Source organism: Uloborus diversus, chromosome 1 (genome assembly GCF_026930045.1).
Source record: "Uloborus diversus isolate 005 chromosome 1, Udiv.v.3.1, whole genome shotgun sequence".
NCBI lineage: Eukaryota > Metazoa > Arthropoda > Arachnida > Araneae > Uloboridae > Uloborus > Uloborus diversus.
Window position 1 is genome coordinate 53,539,708 of NC_072731.1, and position 17,073 is coordinate 53,556,780.

The following is a 17,073-nucleotide window of genomic DNA, read 5'->3' on the forward strand; positions in this document are numbered from 1 at the left end:
TTACAATAACTCGAAAAGTTTTTGGCGTATGGTAATAAATAAGGTATCAAATTGTTCAGAATAAAATTATGCATAACATATATTTTTTTCCAGAAAATCGAAAATTCTGAAGATTAAAGGTCCTTAGACCCCTTAAGTCATAAATTGTCAAGGCCCGTAAGAAATTTAATGGGGCCATGCTCTATGTTAAGCGAGAAAGCGACAGGCATTTAGTATTGAGCATTTTTTTAAAATTCTCACTAAGGTAGAAAGTAATATACAAGTCACCAAGTCGTAACTTTAATGGAAAATACCTTTTTTTTTCTTCATAAAAAATGACCACCAGTCATGTAAAATTAACTGTTAATGACGATGAAAACTTAGGATTCATTGAAAGCGACATTTCGTTTTGGGGCTCCATTTAATGTCGATGGACTCCATTTAATGTTATGGCTCAGTGTTTTAGTCGATGTTATTTACCTTATTATTTTCGAGTTGACTTTCATACACATTTTATACAGATTTACTTCTTAAATTCTAAGAAAACTACTGCTTATAAATATTAGTTTAAATTACTTGCACAAATCCCATCGTAATATAGATTTAAAAAAAAAAATCTAAATGTAATGTTCTAGAACAGAGACAAATACTTACGTTCTATTCTGAGCATCATTTCTGATCTTGCAGCCTCGCCAAAACCATTCTCAAACTCGCAGGTGTATCTCCCACGGTCACCTGCCGAGAGTCCATTCTCACGTCTGCTAAGTCCAGCAAAAGCAAGTGTACTAAGAACTGTGAAAGCATTATTGTCTTCAACGATCTCTGTTGTAGACACATGAAATAAGCCACTGTCCTCAGATATCTGTTGACCATTTTGCAGCCATCTTACTCTTGGTTTAGGCTTACCACGAGCACGGCAGGCGATTTTGAAGTCTGGATCTTTGTCTTTTTTTATAGTTTGGGGACGTAGTGGTATCGTGATTGATGCAGGTTCTGCAATAGAAGATATAATATCGCCAAAGAGTCAAGCAAAGTTGTGACAATACATAGAATCAAACATTTCAATACATGTTTTTATTCAAAAATTGCTTTAAACAATAAAGAAAATGCAAAAGAACATAAATCAATCGAATTCATTAGATCCCTACGTAATTTCTTAATCTTGTAAAGCCAAGATCACCCTAGTTACTGTTTAGAGCTTCGTATGACAAGAATATATTTAATTTAGAATTTCATTGTTAATTTTTGAAAATAAAACGAACTTACCATGAATGGTCAAATAAACAGATGCTACTCCTCCTCGCCCTAAACTGTTTGTAGGCTGGCAAAAATATCTTCCTTCGTGGCTCATGTGTGCAGAAAGCAGAGTGTAGTTTGATTTCTGAGTTGGTTTATCATCTTTCTGCTGACCCTCTTTCCACCAGATGTAGTCAGGAACAGGCCATCCTAAAGGATTAGCAGTACAAGAGAGGGTAAAATGCTTTCCAGCAATGGCCACTGGCTGTGAAGGTATTATTTCCGCTTGCCCTGGTTTGTCTGAAATTAAAAAAGAAAAAAAAAATCATAATTTTTAAAACAATATTAATCAAAGACAGCTGACATGAAATTCAATTCGTTTTCATCACAAATTAGTGCTATTATTTATATTTTCAAAATCCCACTTACGTTTTATTCTTACTGTGACTGTACCATTACCAGTAGCTTCACTTTGAACATTAGACCTAGATGGCCTGAAGGAAGTAGATGCTTGACAGATGTATCTTCCACCATCATCTACCGATATTCTGTCGATTCTCAGAGTGTCTCCCAGTTGCCGGAAATACGGATCACCCTCTTTAAGCCACTGCACGGTGTGTGGAGCAGGCTTTGACGATACATCACACTTTACAACAAGGGTGTCTCCAGCAGCCACCTCCTGGTATGTTGGAACTTTCACTTGTGGTCCATCTGTGTAAGTAGTAAAATATGAAACAAGAGACGTAATGTATGCAAAAATAAATATATGTTGATCAGAATGCATTGAATATACTAGTAATAAACCGAAATATGGTCAGGGTTATCCCAACTAGTTCTTTTTATAACTTGACAGCTTCACACTTCCTTCCTTTCTTCTTTGCATAAAAACATAAAGAATGCTTTCAGCATATAAAATACAAGCGCAAAAAATTGTCCTGATATGTATGCAATCCTGATATGTGTACTAGCGAGAAATGAAAAACTCCAGATTATTATTGGTAGTAAAATTAAAATGTAGTTAACTGCTAAATACAACTTGTAAAAAGTTTTATTTGGCGCACGACCGCTATAGTTTTCCATTTTTTTTAACGTACTAGATAATGGTCAAGAGTAAATATTCGAAACAGAAGTAAAAATGCACCAAACCTTAGTAAAACTCCTCTGCCAATTATATAATAAAACTAATGCTGCGGTCAAACAAAATGTTACTACTGAAAGAGACATTTATACAAAACAATAAACTACTGAAAGATAAAAATAAAATTTTGCCAAGTATCATATCTGACGCCACGCCACATTCTCCGACATAACATTCATTTATTACTTTAGTTCAAGGGAGTGTTACATCGATCAACATGACAATGCAAATCAATCGCAAAAGAATGCATATACTTACACAAGACAATTAATTCCAGATTAGCTTTCGATGACTCGCCAACTCCATTATCTGCAACGCATGTATAGTTTCCACTGTCTTCAGCAGTCACTCCCCTGATAGTGTGATTATACGTGTTGGAGATCATGCGGACATTTCTTAGCCAACGAACAGAACGGACGGGAGGAGACGATATCACCGAGCAACTCAAATGTGCATCCGAATTTTCGAGAACATTCAAGGGGTTGGATGGTCCCACGGTAATTCGAGGAGCATCTGCAATAAAAATTAGTTATGAGTATAAAAAATACAACAAATACGTTCGCGGTTTTATGGTGGTTCAATGAAGTTCTGTTAGGAGGAACACAGACGAAGTTTTCGAGGATTACAAGAAAAGCGAAAGAAATAAAAAAGCAATTGACACAAAGGGAAATCGATATAGAAATGGAAAGTGTTATTTTGTTATTTTTTTACCATTAGGGGCTGTGCACATATAACGTTATCATTTTAGGGGGGGGAGGGGGTAAAGCCAAATGATATCGTATGATATCGAGAGGGGGAGGGGGGGTTTTAAGTTTGATAACGTTATCACTTTTTTAAATTTTCGTATAATATTGCAATTTTCGTATTTTTCGTGCAATATTCGCGAGTTTATTTCTAATTTAAGGCACAAAACACATACAGTAACGATTGATTGAAATAACACCAGAAATATCACACCTGCACTCCAGAGCCAAATCCTCCTCCCCCACGGTTATTCCGAGAATTCGCCTGGGATACATCTTTTTGTTCTATCGACCAAGGTCGCCCAATGTCACCTTTGTTCCATTCCCTCGCTTTTTTTTTCTACCTATTGACCAATGAAGTTATGCGAATTGCGAACTGATAAGGAATGAAGACGGCAACTTGTGGAGTCACACTCATCGATGCAATCGTTCTTGTTGTGTGAAGACGTTTTCTAAATCTCTTGAAATGGATAAAAATAAAATGTTTTTAGAACTACATAAAAGCATTCAAACTGCAAATCCAGATAAAACAAAACAAGTTTGTCAGAGAGAGGCAACCATATTTTGGAATGCTCACAAGTTTGATCCAGAATTCAACACTGTTTTACAGAGAAAGCTTGAAGAATTGAACAAAATTGCAAAGAAAAAGAGAGCAGGGCTTTTATCCTTTTGGACAAAGGTAAGTTTTTTCTAAAAATTTGATAATGCATGCGTTGGTATTAACATGGGGATGTAAACTATTGCGTCCACTCTACTCTAAAACCGTTTCACTAGAAAATTGGAGCATTATGGAGGAGATTTTTTTTCTTAGCGGGGAGAATTTTTAATTTAATTTTTTTTTTCAGTTTCCTTTCTTTTATACACATCTGCTTTTTTTTATCGTTTGGAATTATAGATGAATGTTATATTTTTTTAGTTTCTTTTTTGACCATGGTTGATTATTCTATTTTTGATTTTACATTTTTTTTGAAGTTTTTTTTTATTAGAGAATATTTATTTTTTTAGTTATGATTTTATATTTTTTTTTTTTTTTTTTGTCATTTCCAATGAACTTCTGTTTTTTTTTGTTTTCCTTAGCAGACAGGAAGATTTTTTTTTCATCAGAACATTTTTTCTAATGAAATCGAAACTGAATCGTGTTTGCTTTAGAAAAATGATTATTTTTCTTTTATTCTGCATTCTTATATACGTTAGAAATTTGTTAAATGTAAATTGTACTTTTCGTTTTTATTTAGTCCCCTTTACAACTGCGGAACAGGCTAGTCATCCTTTTAAAATAAAAATATCAAAACAAAAGTTAGAACTTATCAAAGATTAGCATAGTGATTTTGATTGTTGGTTTTGAATTGCAGTTTCTGAATATTTGATAAAATGGATTTCTGACTTTTCTTACACTTGTCAGATTTTTCTTTATTAGGATCACGTAGTGTATACTAAGATCGTAATGTTAGTACGGACGTACGGACGTTTCTTCGCACGATAACTCTCGAACCGATGCGAATTTTCGAATGGAATTTTTTTAATCGATTGGTATTCTTAATATCTCGGTCAAGGGTTTATTATAATTCTTTTTAGTGAATGTAATATTTTGTTTGAAAATATAACATTCACTCCAAAGGCGCTCACTAAACAACATTTATTTTTACACAGGTACCTTCAACGGAGAAGAAAGCACAGATTGCAGCGTCAACAGCTATGAATGACAGTACCAGTTCTGGAAGTAGCGAAATAACGAATTCGAAACCCGAACCTGAAGTTATTCCGAAAGATTCATCTGAGAAGCCCATCAACAATGCCCGAGAAGCACCAGCACAAAAGACACTGATTTCAAAAATTGCCCTAGCGAAAGATCGGCTTTTCTTGATTTTGCGTCAAAGGGATGTTGGGCTCGCTGAAGTGAGCCACTCTGATATTCAAAAGGCCAGAGATGATGTGAAAAATCTAGAAAAGCAATTAAAACGGCTAATAAATGTAGCTGAAGCCAATAGGAAAGCGCGAGAAAAAAAGAGAAAACTTTTTGAGGCATTGGAAGAGAAATATCCTGAAGATAATATGAAGTTAGTTAAGAAAATAGGGAGACCAGCTCTGGAAAATGACCAACCAGAGATTTTGAAAGTGATTTGTGAACTGGCGAAGCAGGGAGCTGGTGCAGATGGACGACGACGTTGTGAAGCCCTTAATTCATGTATGACATTAGACGACTTGCACAACGAACTGAAGGAAAATCACGGATTAATGCTAAGTAGAACAGCTACTTACTTGCGATTACTGCCGCGAAATTATTCTACAGTCGAAGGAAAGCGCCATGTTACTACTGTGCCGGTCCGTTTATGCCAACCACAAAACAATCAAAGAAGAGCTCACGCAGACAGCGAGTTTTGTAAAATGACAATCAATCACCTGAAAGAATTATCCGCAACGTTAACCAGTCAAGATGTTGTCTTTCTGTCAGTTGATGATAAATGTAGGGTACCAATTGGCATTACAGCTGCTAAAAATCAAAGCCCATTGATAATGCACTTAGACTATCGTGTTCGACTTCCAGACCATGATTTTGTGAAAGCAGCTAGACACAAACTAATACCAAGTGTTTATGCCGGACTAGTAATTAAAGATGGTAAACCATGCGATCCGACAAGAGTATCATATTCCGGTCCAACTTATATAGCGATTCGCTCTGCTAAACACGATTCTTCAACTGCTGAAACTCATGCATTTGACTTAGACAATGTGATGACTCTGCCAGAATTTTCAAAATTAGTTCGAAGGGAAGATTCTACTGTAAAACCAGTATTAATCATCACAAGTGATGGTGGCCCCGACGAAAATCCTCGGTATGAAAAAGTACAGCTTGCCGCAATTGAGACTTTTAAAAAGTTTGATTTGGATGCCGTATTCCTAGCCACAAATGCCCCTGGTCGTTCGGCCTACAATGCAGTAGAGAGGCGAATGGCACCCCTTAGCCGCCAACTCTCAGGTTTAGTTTTGCCACATGATCACTTCGGAAATCACTTGGATTCGAGTGGTAAGACTGTTGATGTCGAGAAAGAGAAGAAAAACTTCGAAGCAGCTGCAAATGTGCTCTCTGAAGTATGGAATTCAACAGTAATTGATGACTACCCTGTAGTAGCAAAGTATCAGGCACCTGGAAGTGAACGTATAAGTTCAGAAGTTTGTCAGAGTTGGAAAAGAACACATATGAGATGTTCCACATATTTGTGTCAAATAGTAAAATGTGACGATCGATCGTGCTGTACACCAAAACGATCAAATATTGGTTCAATCTTAAAGAACCATTTCTTGCCAGTTCCTGTTCCAGTCAGTGAGGGATTGACCATTCAAAAGGGAGGAGCATATCTTCCTTTGTGTGCCGCGCAATTGATGCAGGATGCTGCCAAGCTGAAGCAGACATCTTCAAATGTTAGTGAAATTGCATATGATTTGTTCTTGCCATCAATAAACGACGAAATCTTGAAAAAACGCATTTGTGTGAAGTGTGATATATATCATTGCACCTTAAAGGCTTTAAAAGATCATTCAAAAGTATGCGGAAAAGCCATGATCATTGAGAAAATGAAACCAAAGCGTATTGCTGCTCGCAGGCGGACAGAACTTTTGGCTTGTTTTAGGGATGATGATGATCTACAGTGGATTGATAAAGATGAGTGTGATTGCAGTGCAGATTTGAAAAGTGATCTTCCAAACATTTCAGACGAGATACCTATAATAGAACTAATGGAACCAACATGGGAAGAATTGTGACATTATTTCATTATTCATCACTGTATTCCACTTAATTTTTGTTCATTTTTCCTTATCTTAATTATTGTAAATTCTTAAATTTCCTTTTTTAAATGTCAATTTATACGTGATAAAATAATTATAACAAATACATTTTTTAATTTATCACATATTAGTCGTAATATTAAAATTATTCTATTTTTAATACCTTTGTTAATTATACCTCGATTTTATAAAAACATTACTGATAATTATGGTATTGATATTGACTGTACACAAATAATTTTATAAATTAATGGGTGGGATATAGAATTAAAAACTTAATTTTTTTGTACCTGATAACGATATCATAGAGTGAGGGGGGGGGGGGGGTCGTGTAATGATAACGTTTGATATCGTAGGGGAGGGGGGGGGGGTCAAAAATATGTGAAAAATTGATAACGTTATATGTGCACAGCCCCTTATGCAAAAATTAAAAATTAAATCCAGCGTGATAAAGCACAAACTTAACAATGGGATTTGTTCCAAGACATAAGCAACTGAAAGCACGAATTTTTATTGCAGACGTTTTGAAGACATGGGAGCACAAACTTGTCCAAAAAAAAAAAAAAAATTTCAGGATATTGCAAATAAATGCAGGTAAAGAGGGAATTTCTCTCTCAGTCAGATTGAAATTGATACTTACATTTAAAAAAAATAAATAAAAAGTACTTCTGCAAAAAGGATTAAAGTGGTAAAACAATATGAAATATGGTGGTTTAAATTTGATTATGGTAGTTATGGTATGAAATATGGTGGTTTAGAAAATATGATTTTTTAAAATCGATTCTATCATTGCGCTCACCCTGCCATTGCCAAAGAGATCTTTTAAACGACGGGCCTGATAAAATCCTTCAACTCTTTTACTCACTTTAAGAACTTTTTTTTTTTTTTTTTTTTTTTTTTTTTACCGCAATAGAAGCTTTAGTTTTAGATGGCACTTATTTCACTAAGAAGGGCGTTCACTTACAATGCACAGTGAGCACGACACTCGTCTCCAGCTTGACGTCATCCCTGAGGGCTCGATTCGACACCACACACCTGTAGGTGGCTTCGTCATCTTCGAGACGGGGCGTCACAGTCAAGACACTCGAGGTGGGCCTCTCCCTGGAGCCGCCCTTTTGCAGCTGACCCTGCAGGGCGACGCCGTCCCGGTACCAGCGGATGGTCGGATCAGGGCTGCCGCCCTCGCTCGAACACGTGAGGGCGGTGGGTTCACCCTCTCTGGCCACGGGGCTGGGCGGAGTAATCCTAGGCTCGCCGGGTGGAACTGGAAGAAAAGGCATAACACGTGTCAATCGCAGAAAAGTTTGAAAAAAAAAAAGAGATTAGTACAGATAAAATTTATCATTATTGTACTCTTTTATATTTGTTAGGGGATGTCTATAAATCTGCACCTTAGGACCAGACTAAAAGTCCACAAATGATAATTTTCAGGTTATTACTGCATAGTATGTAAAATCTTATTCCACATTGAAATCTCTAAAAAAAACTTCCAATTATTTACCATTATGATAAGAGCGCGAGTCTCAACCTTTGTAGCACTAGACAAACGTTTTTACGCTCTCCTATAAAGTAGTGATGATGTGGCTTACGTTAGTCTGGCTTTGAGGTACAGAAATCTCGTTTTTTCCCCCAACATTTTAAACCCCTCCCACTTTTATTACAAAGTGTCACACTTCACCCTTCCTCCCTTTGGCACATGTCACGCAAGTATTCATTTACATATAACAAATTAGTATAAAGAAGTTCAAGGTCACTTTTTTTACACCCCCTCCCCATTGTCACAATTTCAAAAACCCCACTCCCCCCTATATGAGTGACATTATTTTTGGACGACCCCTTAGTTAATATACAAATTGTTGCCATAATCAGTTGCAAAACAAAACAAACATGAATCCCACTAGAAAAAAAAAACTATAGAAGTTATACCATGCAGGGCCCAATCAAGTGACGAGTCCGTGGTAAACGTAAGTGCCTATCTCCCAAGAAAATTCGTACATTTACAAGGTAAAATATTGTATAAAACAAAACCAAATACGTTATTCAAATCTATATATTGTACAGTAACCTTCCTAAAATGTACACTAAGGGGGGGGGGAGGTAGTGAAAATATTCATGCTATTTTCGTACCCTAAATTAATGGTGCCCAGTTTTCACGGACCCATGGGACCATGAATTAATCAGGTCCTATTAACATCGCACTCCAAGAAGAATTGTCACTGTCTGCTTAAAAATTTAACACTTGATGATTTTCGATCAGAGAAAATAAACTTTTTTTGAAAGAATAAATATACGGTATGACGTGGTCACTTAAAAAGTTAGCTGTAAGCTTTTCGGTTCAGTTGCAAGTACAATGTTCCCAAAACAAATGGTTCCATTTGTTTTATAATGTCAAACCTTCTTTTAATACTCCTGGGCCTTTGGAATTATAATTTTTTGAATTGTGGCACTGTTTTTCTAGTAGCGCGACAAAGACGGGATCTCAAAATTCTAAATCTTGCTCAAGCAAGGCAATCAATCCACTTAAAAGTCTCTTCTCTCCTTTCTACGTTATGAAGTTTTAGGAGAGATTTTGATGTTACTTAGAATAGTTAAAAATACCGAAAGAAAGTTCTCTAACTAAATTTAGCAACTAAAAGTTACATAAATTACAAGGCTTCTTCAACTAAAATAGTCAACGAATTAATTTCAGAAAAGCTTTTAAGATAAAATTCAGTTTCCGTCTTTTAATGCGGTAATTGATAATACAAGGATCATTAATGACGTTAAATCGAAGGTAACTGCATTTATCAAATTAATGTCTTCCCCATTGAAGTAGTACTCATTACTTAAAAAATTAGAGCAGAAGCACTTTCAACTAGATTAAAAGCCCAACTGACGAGTGCTAAAGGAAATCATAAGTTTAATTTCAAACCAGCGTATAAAAAACACAGATGGGCTCATAAATCGGCGAATATAAATAAATGGCAATAAAATTTAGAACTGGTAAAAAATATAAAAAAAAATAATACGTAACTAAGTGATTAATTTCAGGATTGTTCAGAAATGTGGATACCAATTGTAACAAATGTAGTGAAAAAAAAAGTGCTCTGTTTAATGAAATAGAATTTCATTGCCATTTCGAAAACAACGATTAAATTGTAAGAAACTATTAAATTGATTATATTATTGGAAACTATTTGGCATTGCGAGAATTTATTGCGTTTTGTGCTTAAAACAACTAACAAATGACACGGATAACTACAAGATGAACAAGGTGTTTCAAAAATATTGCACTGATAAAAAAATGTTTACGCGGGGGAAAAAACATAAGACTTTTCATATGTTTTAAATTTTTATTTTGGTCTTTAACTCCTCAAGTTTTTCCTCTATTGATACAATATTAGCTAAAGTCATGTAGGTAGAGACGAGCTAAAACTGAAAATGGTGTCTATGAAGAAAAAAAACTCGATGCTGCTCAGGGTGTTTTGGGTGTAGACCCCCTCCCCTCCCAACACATACAGAACCTTTAGTTTAAGACATATTGCCGATTCTAATGCGATAGTTAGTTAGATAAGAACCCTTAAGATCAATTTCTTCCACCTCAGAAGGTAAATTTTGGCTGTGCTAGTGCCTGGCATGAAGTTGAAAATCGTCTAAATCTTCTCAGAACCACGAAAGGTGAACTACACACGCAGAAGTTTATTAAAGTCGTGCAAAACAAATGATGAGGTAAGGATCAAAATTATATATACGTTTTTGGCAAGGATGGTTTTTCCATCCTTGCTAATTAGTATTAAAAAAAAAAAAGACTTTTTTTTTTTTTAATTCAATTTTTTCTGATCAGTTCTAGACTTGATGAACGCCTTTAAAGTTAAGCTATACATTCATAGGCAAAGTCTTTTTTGCATGAGAGCTTGGTTATTTTCAACTCGTGCGAACTTTTACATATTAAACGGAATTGAGTAATTATGAATGAAAACAAGTCGTGAAGACTATAGCGCTCCCGCACTTCTTCAGTCGGTGCATAAAATCATTAATCTATATCGAAACTGGGTCAAGTGAAGTCTTAGAAACAACAAAACAAACCAGATTCAATTCTAAAACGCGCTTCAAGATCGATAAGCTTAAGCTTTACCATATTACAGGAAATTTAGATTTGGAAAACATTGAAGCACAAAACGATTTTCAAGTTCTTTTCCTAAATAATATTAAAATCGTTTATTATAAAATGTTGCATTGGAACTGTGACTAAAATGTGTATTTGTTGGTGGTAAAATGTTGTTTATTTTGCTTAAAGAATAGTAAATTTTATATATGTTGGTATCAAAGGAAAATAGATTGTAGACAGCTAAAAAGTAGATAATTCCAAGGGGATCCACAAGGGGGAGGGGCATAACGCAGACTGAACCATTACTTTTTATTATTTTGAGGGAAGGGGTAGCTTCAGAGGGGTTTTGATCTCATTTTGGAGGCTCTTATTGGGGCGGGGGAGGAGGGGATTTCTATAATAGCATTTGAGGGAGGGCGCCGTCGCCCTGGGGGAGGGGGGCTGGGCACCCCTAGTTAATTCTACATGGTAGAACCATGGCCCCACTTAATTCTTACAGGCCGTGACAATCGCTGAAATTCATGGCAACAAAGAGGGCGCTACAGGGAACCCCTGTTTCCATAACGTTGTCACTGATTGGTGGATGCATAGCAGAGGTTCCTAATAGCGCCCTTTCCGGTCAAATTGGGCGATGTCCAATCAAAAATAAACAAACTTTGAAACATTGACATTGGTTGGATGTATGAGTGGGTCATAGTTGCATCGGTAAATGGAGAAAAGTCAGAAATTGGCAAGGACCGGTAAACGTCAGCGCCATCTAGTGGGGCCATGGTACAACAAACCACTGTGAACATTTTTTTCAGCTGTGTCCGAGTTATGTCAATGCTCCACGGGTTGAACAGCATTAACTCTGTTCAATCTTGTTATAAGTTTTGAACCAACTTTTTGATATTCTTTCCCGCATTTAAATCAATACCTTGTAACTGTAGCTGCTAACAAATTGATTTAATATATTATAAGTCTGGGGAAGAAAGAGAGCAGAATAAAAAATAAAAGCATTTTAAACATCCCCCCTTAAAATAAACCCTTTGAAAATACGTAGAAATCAAGTATAAATCACATTTCTTATGCCATTTCTACAATTTCATATTCATGTCGTCCAGAAGTTCTAATACTTCCGACAGAAGTATTCTATTTAGGATATTGGGAAAAAAGAATTCCATATGAAAAATACAAACTTTGCGGACAAACACGAAAAAATATATTTCCTTTGATAAAATTTGCGTTCAGAAGTATTCGATTGCGGCCGGTGACGTACATGCTAAACATCGAACAGCCATGTATGTGTTATTTTCTAGCTCATTAGGCGAACTTTCATGCACTCCCCCCCCCCCCACCTCCCCCCAATCTTTCGCATGGGAGATACATAGAAAGCTAGATCTACCAAAAAAACGTTAGCTTTCATCAAACATACCATTTATATTCATGAAAGTTTACCGCTTTGACGCTTCATCTGCATCGCTCCCCCCCCCCCCCATTCTCTACGATATTTTTCTTATTTTTATCTTCAGTTTCTCCGAATGAAAATAAAAGGTGAAAAAATCGTTTCCTTAGGAGCAAGTACATTATGATATCAGGAGCTTTTATAGTTTCGATTACTTCTATACGCATCTCGATAAAAATTTCGAAAATAAATTCGAATTTAAAAAAAAAGGCAATCCAGTAAAATTAAAAGAAAAACTTTTGCAACTAAAACATCCGTTTTCTTTCCATTACTGGTTTTATGAATAAAGAATAACAAATATTCCACACTAAAAAAAAAAAAAGAAGAAGAAGAAAAAAGATGATTTTTTTCCTGTCTTCTTTGAGAAAGTAATTTTATCAATGGTTGAAAACAATCAAATTAATAAATTTGTGTACATTAAAATACATGATCTTAACTATTTTTCTTTTATTAGTAGATAATGCGGTTAGGCGGCAATTTCAAAGCATGTATTTCTTATTAGAAAAATAAACAAGATCGAAAAAAATAACCTTTACCTATTGTACATTTTATGAACATAAAACTTCAGAAAGTGCAAAGTGTTAACATCGCTATTTAGTGTCGTACAAGCTATCACTTGCAACACAGTTTGACTACCTGAAGAAGAATGAACTATTCACCGGTTGACTTATAATTTTTTGGAAAATAAAAATCGATTAAAGTATCAGTGAAAAAGTCTAGAAAATACAAATGTGGCATGGGTTTCATTATAAAAAAAAAGAAAAAAAAACCTTAAGTATTTCAAAAATTAATGAAATCATTTTAATTAATATGAAAAACTGGCTTCAGAAAAATTTAAATGTTACGAATTTATGGTTAAGTTTGTGTCTTCAGTAGTTAAGTTTTTTTTTAGAGAAAATATTTCAAAATTGATTTAAGAAATTGAAAAAATTGTCAAGCGGTTAGCTCCAGAAATTATACTACAATTTACTCAGACAACATCAACGGTTTTTAGACGAGTAAATTTGCTGAAAAAATTTTCAAATATTTTGAGAATACCTACGAGCTTTTTTCCCTCTTCAATTCATTATAATGGCATACAAAGGCATCTATGCATAATTCATGACACGAAATTCAAGCAATATTAATATCCTTTGCTAAAATGTAAAATTAATAATACCATATAGATAAGGTTTTCCCCCACTGCCTAGAGAAATACACGAACAGCATAGTGTAATAAATTTTAGGTAAAACACGATTGTTCTCATATTATTTCATTGGACATTCCATAAATTCAGAAACTTCAAAACGCTGTGCAACAGATGCTGCTCTAATTTTAGAGCTTAGAGCGAAATCGTAATCACGAATTTTAAGCAAGACTTTTTGGAATATCACGCACAAGACAGAAATGGCAATCCAATACCTTAGCACGAATAAGCAGGCACAATGCAATATCTAGTGCTAACTTGCAAAACACAGCTGCCGCCATTGCTCGAAAATTCCACAAGAACACGATCATTTTTTTCATTCTTATTTGCAGACAAAAACTGATTCATAGTTCTGCTCTGGAAAACAATGCTTCATCAGTATTTGGTGTCTACATGCAAGCAAAATGGTTATTTGCATTTTTATTGCCCATGCTTTTCTGCTTCCCCTTACGGGGGGAAAGCGTTTCAAAATAGGATTACGTATACAATGCCATCTGAAAGAATTAAATAAAAAAAAAAGCAAGCAACGATTTTAAGACCTGCTTAAAAAAAACTTTCAAAAGTACGACCCCACGAACTCGGAATCCGTGCAAATGGTCTTGTTCTGACGCCAAAATCTTGGGTCAAAGAGCAATAAAAGTTCGTCCAGAAAGTTTTTTCATTCCTTCCTTACTCATCCTCGATACAGGTGCTTTTGTAGACAATAGAAAATTTTTTTTCTCCCTATTCCACTGTCAAGCTTATTTTTTCCCCTCTTTTTTAAGAGCTCCAGAATTCGCATTATCCAAGCTAAGCTTTGTGGAATTTTTTTCCCGTCGGCGTTCTTCCGACATGGACATTAGGCCGAGAATGCTTTAAAACACAAGATAAAAAATGGCAGCGATTGTATGTAGTCATGCCGTCTTATCTGATTGGCATTGCTTTCCTTGTAGTCACTAAAACTCGGGATTTGACATTTCACCCGAGATGAGGTCAGGAATTGAAGGACCTTCGAAACCATGAATATCTTTAACGCATCGTTAAAAAAGATAAAAATAAATAAATGCATAATAAAAAATTAAAAAAAAAGGGGGGGGGGATAAGTACTCACTCATGTAGAATTTCTTTTTCAGAAAATTCGCAGTTTCATCACTCAGAAAAGTTATTTGAAAGGAAGTTTCTTTCCACGCAGATCATTCTAAAATTCGAATTAGTCGCAACTTTCATGTACATAAAAATTTGTTTCTTTGATTCTCACGGATTAACGAAGAAAAAGCGAGAGAGGTATAGAAACAGTAACAAAATAATATTGTTCGAATAAATTTTAGAAAATCGATGAAAAATCATAAAGAAAATATCCTCTTGCCATGGTGCTTATTACTTCTTCTTCTTTGTCTTCCTTTCTTTTTAACCCCCGACACATAAAGGAAGGGATTATAAGTTAGACGTGTCTGTGTACATCTGTGTGTCTGTCTGTGGCACTCTAGCGCCTAAACGGATGGACCGATTTTGAAAAACTTTTTTTTGTTCGAAAGGAGAGTTGATCGAGAGTGTTCATAGCTAGGTTGTGTCTTTGGATGACATTAATTAACGAAGATATTAATTAGAAACCTCTAAAAGGATTTTAGCGGTTTTTGCAGTGAAAACATAGTTGAAAAATTTTAAATTTTCTACCAAAATAAAGAGATTTTGTTTTTCGTGTCTGATAGAATGTGTTTGGAACTTCCATGTTTCATAGAATTCGAATTGTAACGTTTTTTAAATCATTGTTGGCCGACAAGGAAATTAAAAGCAATGATTTAAAATTTTTATCTGTTGTCAGTTTCTATTTAATAGCAAATAAAATAATTGACATAGACTTTTAATAATATAAGGCTTTTAAAAGGATTTTCAATTTTCAATCTTGATTCTACAGCTGCGACTCAGTCGGTTTTTTTTTTTTTTTTGGTTTTTTTTTAATTTTTAATTTTTTAATATTATTAACCCCCGACACAGGAAGAAAGAGGGTTATAAGTTTGACGTATCTGTGTATCTGTCTGTGGCACTCTAGTCTTTTTTTTTTAATTAAATAATCTAGAGAAAGCTCATGAATGCTGCCAACCATCCTAAAATAAGAAGCGAGATGTCGAAAACAGACCTTTTTTCCGGAGCCCAATTTTAAGGAGGTCGGATTCTAGACAAAAACCTAATTTGGACATCAATATTTTTCTAAATTATCCGTAAAAGATTTTGGACTATAAAGCACGAGTGCAACTGTCACACATTGTCATCACAACTTGGTCGCCTAATTAGTACATTTATTGATTAATTTTACTTTAAATAATAATATAAACAAAAAGGTTCAATAGAATGTAAAGCAAATAAATGCCTAAAAATAAATTAATAAAAAACTTCGCTCCCATACAACATAAATTTTATTTTACTCAAGAACTTAATTGTTTCAACAAGCTGATCACTGTGGATTTTTTTGTTATTTTGCAGATTCTTTTACTACTAGAAAACCGCCCGTCATGGTATTACGGATGAAAATTGCTTCTACATTTGAACGAAACAATTGCCTGTTTGGTGATATTTTGATGGTTGAAATTTTAACCCTAATACCAGTAGATTAACCCTAAACTCCAGTAGATAGCGTTAAATGTGTTCACCACTTTTTCGCTTCTTTATTCTCCTAAAATGAGTTTTACAAGCAAAACAGTTAAGACGATTCAGTTCAGCCTAGTCAAAATAATGCATTTCCCTGCTTTCAAACATTACCAAAAAATATTTCTCAAATTATCACGCAGTGGAGCGAGTTTCATAGTTGATGGCGTTAGGAGCGTTACTCGATCATTCGCTATTATATACATGAGATATTGTACTTCAAAATCGTAACAAGTGTTCCGTATACGAACTGTTAAGCTTCAATTGTAAAACTTAACTATTGAAGCACATATTAAAGGGAGAACATTTTTTAGACTATATAAAGCACAACTTGATTAGATATTTATTAAGAACATTTCTAGTTTTGAAGGGAGAAAACACAACGTAATTTAAACGTGACACACGTAATTTACGCAACGTAAAATTAATTAAAAAAAATAATATATATATATATATATATATATATACATATAATCCAGGTGCATTTTTAAATCTAGTCAATGAAACAGAATGAAAACAATGGGAAAAAGTTTTTTGGGAAAAAAATAAGCTGACTGATGATGAAATTCTTTATTTATTAAGCGCCAAAATACACAATTTTAGAGAATTAGTTTAATTTAGTTACCAACAAATAATATTTTGCTGCAGCATTCATTATTCGAAACTATCTATAAAAACTACACGTTCATTAACATTTTAAGAACTTGACGCGTGTGTGATTCCGTTAAATAGGACTCTTTTTGACAAACAGAACTTAGACAAGAAATCCGAACTAATTAAATGAATGTGCTTCTTTTGTTTCAAATGAAAGCACCATAGAAGACAAAGCCCAAAATGGAAGTATTTCATGT

At 34.7% G+C, this 17,073-nt stretch overlaps 1 protein-coding gene across 2 annotated transcripts in view; it reads right to left on the bottom strand.

The window, feature by feature from the left end:
- The window catches only part of LOC129229655 (roundabout homolog 1-like), a 212,950-nt gene that overhangs the window by 22,271 nt on the left and 173,606 nt on the right, over nucleotides 1-17,073 (bottom strand). For both annotated transcript variants that reach the window (XM_054864016.1, XM_054864024.1), the window contains exons 3-7: nucleotides 7,847-8,146; nucleotides 2,612-2,866; nucleotides 1,645-1,926; nucleotides 1,246-1,515; nucleotides 634-972 (exon numbers count right to left, since the gene is read on the bottom strand). In XM_054864016.1, the coding sequence (XP_054719991.1) occupies nucleotides 634-972; nucleotides 1,246-1,515; nucleotides 1,645-1,926; nucleotides 2,612-2,866; nucleotides 7,847-8,146 (1,446 nt within the window). The remainder of the gene's footprint in view (nucleotides 1-633; nucleotides 973-1,245; nucleotides 1,516-1,644; nucleotides 1,927-2,611; nucleotides 2,867-7,846; nucleotides 8,147-17,073) is intronic.